Source organism: Suricata suricatta, chromosome 6 (assembly GCF_006229205.1).
Source record: "Suricata suricatta isolate VVHF042 chromosome 6, meerkat_22Aug2017_6uvM2_HiC, whole genome shotgun sequence".
NCBI classification, from domain to species: domain Eukaryota; kingdom Metazoa; phylum Chordata; class Mammalia; order Carnivora; family Herpestidae; genus Suricata; species Suricata suricatta.
Window position 1 is genome coordinate 797,280 of NC_043705.1, and position 3,663 is coordinate 800,942.

Sequence of the window (3,663 nt, forward strand, 5' to 3'; positions counted from 1 at the left end):
CCACAGTGAGGATCACGGGCAGCACTGTCCTCCATGCCATTGACGGGGAACTTCTGGACAACTGAGCGAAGCCAGTGACTGGGGAGGCGAGAAACCAGGGTGAGAGAGGGCCTGTGTTCTTAGGACACACACCCCACAGGGTTCCTGGGTCAGGGGAGGTGCCTGTGAACTAACCTGACACGGCGTGCAAAACGTGTGTGTGTGTACAGACAGATCTGGATAGACACACAGGAGCGAGAGACGGCAGACAAGTGGCAGAAGGTTAACTACTGCATTCTGTGTATCATTCCTGCAAACTTTCTGGAAGCTTGTGGTTGTTTAGAAGGAAAAGAGTGAAACTTGAAAGCCCCAAGGTGTCCTTCAGAAGGTGAATGCTTCGACAGGCTCTGGCGCATCCAGACAACAGAATGCGCTTAGTGCTCACAGAAAGGAGCTACCCATGCAGCCACTGTGGAGCGCACGACGGCGCTCCTCAGAAACATACAACTAGAACTGCCACAGGATCCATCAGTCCCACTTCTCGGTATTTACCCAAAGAAAATAAAAATACTAACCGCAAGGTAATGCACTCCTACGTTTATTGCAATGTTCTTACAATAGCCAAGATATGGAAAGAGCCCACGTGTCCAGCGATGGAAGAATGGATACAGAGAAAGAGGATATTAATACAATGGGATGCTATTCAGCCAGAAATGAGAAGGGAATCCAGGCATTTGCAAGAATATGGATGCACCCTGAGGGCAGTTTGCTGAGGAAAATTAGTCAGGGACAAATATGTAGGAACTCAGGGATAAGTGAAAACTAAACTAAAACAAAACACCCCTATCCCTGGAGCACCCGTGTGACTTCGTCAGTTGAATTTGTCACTTCGGCTCACGTCTCATCTCACAGCTCCTGAATCCAGGCCCACATCGAGCTCTGTGCTGACAACTCAGACCCTAGAGCTTTCTTGAGTTCTGTGTCTCCTTCTCTCTCTGACCCTCCCCAGTTTGCACTCTCTCTCTCTCTCAAAAATAAACAAACATTTAAAACTAAAAATAATAAATTGTTTAAAAAAAATACCCCTCCCCAAACCTCCAGAAACCAGGAAGCCCAGTTCCTTGATGCAGAGAAGAGACTGGTGGTTTTCAGAGGTGAGAGATGGGGACAGAAAGGGGGAGGAGGGTCCAAAGGTGCAAAGTTAACTGCTGTGTTGTGTACGTGGAAGCTGGGGGCATAGAGCTTACAAGTTCTGATCACGACAAACCATGTGGGGTATTCGATGTTAACACTTACGGTCTCGGGGCTCAGAGCCCTTCAGGCCTGAGTGCAGTGGACCACTCACCAGGCAGATGCCTCCTGGCCTCCCTCGTCTCCTGGATGAGGGGGCTGGAGATGGAGCAAGAGAGGCCCCGCACGGCCCTGTCCTGGACAGTCACGTTGGACACCACCACAAAGAGGCCCGTTGCTGGGGAGACACTGTGATTCGTCCTGGAGGGTAGGGCCTGTCCCCTGAAGTCTCTCCACTCCAGCTGGGGCTCTGGGTACCAGCCCTGCGAGGTGCACTGTGCCTCAATAGCTTCACCCTGGCCAGTGTGCACCTGGATGCTGGGCTCAGAGCCCAGCCCTGTGAGAAGAGACAGCCTTGCCAGCCTCTGAACCATTACCACTCCTGACAGAAAAGTACAGATCCTGAGACTTTCCATCATTTATTGGGGTTTTTCATGGACTTCTTACTCTGCTCAATATTTATCTGCTATATATATGTTACTCTCTTCCCCGAAAGCAAGGACAGTAGAGAGAAGGCCCCGGAAGATCAAATACCTTTCCTGTATTGCAAAACCAGTGTCTTTTCCTCTCTGTGTCTCTCTCTGCCTCGATTCTTCCCTCCTAACCCCTCCTACCCCTTCTCCAGAAGAGTGGGGGTAAATTAGAAACCGTGCCAGGCATCCCGAACCTGCCAGACCTGGTACAATACGTTTGTGCCCACTGTGGGACGTGCTCAGGCCGCTGCAAATGCATAAGCACATGTTGTGGGACCCACGCAGGCCGCGGCGGACACATCAGTGCCTGCTGTGGGACACGCTGTGGGCCATCATGGGACGGTCTGGAGCCGGGGCTAGCTCTAGGGAAGACCAGGAGAAGGTCAGGGGCCCGCGGCGACCCTCACCTGCCACCGTCAGCCACAGCGTAGTGTTCGCAGACACCGTGCCATCCTTGAACATGCAGTGGAAGGTCCCGTTATCGAACACGGTGACGTTGTGGATGGTCAGCGAGGCGTGGCCCTGGGCCAGCCCAGCGGTCAGGAAGGCCGTCCTGTTCCGGTACTGTGTCATCTGCTCTTGGGGCACCTCCCTGCCTTCCTTGAGCAGGTGCACGGCTGGGGACTGCTGCTCCCTGTACCAGCGCACTTCCATGTGCTCTGCGCTGATATTGGGCAACAGACTGCATTGCAGCTCCACACTTTCCCCCACCACAGCCAGGACCGGCTGGCCAGGTCCAGAGACAGAGAAATCGGCTTTCCCTTATGAGGGCAGAGCAGAAAACATGGGTTAGGCCAGGTGAGAGGAGAACGAGGGCCCAGCCGCCTACCCCCAGTGTTCTTTTCCCCTCCCCACTGCCAGCCAGTGCCCAGAGTCCCCAGGGAAGGACTGCTTGGATCCAGCTCAGTCCCCTCCTGTGCTCCAGTCCATGCAGGGGGCTCCCTCCAAACAAGGGGCAGGGGCATGGGGGTGCTCCTACCATTGACAGTGAGGCTGTAGAATGCAAGCTGCAGGAGGAGGAAGGTGATGGAGAATCTGGGTGGAGTGATGCCTTGACCTTCTGTCTTTGCCATGCCTACAGGAGACAGAGAAGCCTGAGCCCAGGACACTGGAGACAGGGCAGGACTGCGTTAGTTTCTCTTTTTCTCAGTTTCTTTCTGTGACTCTGTTTCTGCCTCTGTGTCTCCTGTTTCTGTCTCTCTGTGTCTCTCAGTCTGTCTGTCTGTCTCTGTCTCCCTTTCTTGTTCTCTGTCTCCTATCTTGGTAAGAGATGAGTCACCACTAAGAGGCTAAAGGGCCAGGGGAAAGGTCCCTTTTCACTACCATGGCCCATCTTACTCCTGCACACATTATTCATCCTAGAGATGGACACACAACACTGGCCATATGCTCTTGTGTCCACCTACTGGGGAATGACATTTCTACTGGTAATGTGTCCACAGAATTCCATGGACACCTCCCCCCCCCCACCCCATGAACTGGCTCTGTCTCCTCACCTACTTGCATAGCATTGGCCGACCTCTGGCTGTGCTCTGTCATGGAACACAAGCAAGCTGGGGGAGATTATCCACCCCTGGTCAGGTGACCCTGAGCCCGGAAGGACCTCTGTCGACCCCCTTACAGCCCAAAAAAACTTGCAGTTGGAGGAGGAGGCACACAAGCCCGAAGGGCCAGCCTGCTCCTGAGCCTTATTACTTATGGTGAATTCAGCTTCCAGAACAAGTGTTCTGACCCGCATGTGCCAGTCTAGAAGATTCTGCCCAGCACCGCCCTGCGGGATTGGCATGCGGGGGTATGCTGGCACATGGTCTCATTCTCTCCCACATTCGTCTTCCTTTGGAGAAAGCCTCTGGGGCCTCCCTGCCCCTCTGGAATAGGGAATGGGTGGAGGACACAGACATGTGGGTGAGTGCCCTTAAAG

At 53.7% G+C, this 3,663-nt stretch overlaps 1 protein-coding gene across 1 annotated transcript in view; it reads right to left on the minus strand.

The window, feature by feature from the left end:
• Positions 1 to 2,815, minus strand: part of BTNL10 (butyrophilin like 10) — a 29,676-nt gene extending 26,861 nt beyond the window's left edge. Inside the window, exons 1-4 of the mRNA XM_029941731.1 lie at positions 2,722 to 2,815; positions 2,150 to 2,503; positions 1,325 to 1,606; positions 5 to 78 (exon numbers count right to left, since the gene is read on the minus strand). Of these exons, the coding sequence (XP_029797591.1) occupies positions 5 to 78; positions 1,325 to 1,606; positions 2,150 to 2,503; positions 2,722 to 2,815 (804 nt within the window). The remainder of the gene's footprint in view (positions 1 to 4; positions 79 to 1,324; positions 1,607 to 2,149; positions 2,504 to 2,721) is intronic.
• Between the last annotated feature and the right edge of the window lie 848 nt (positions 2,816 to 3,663).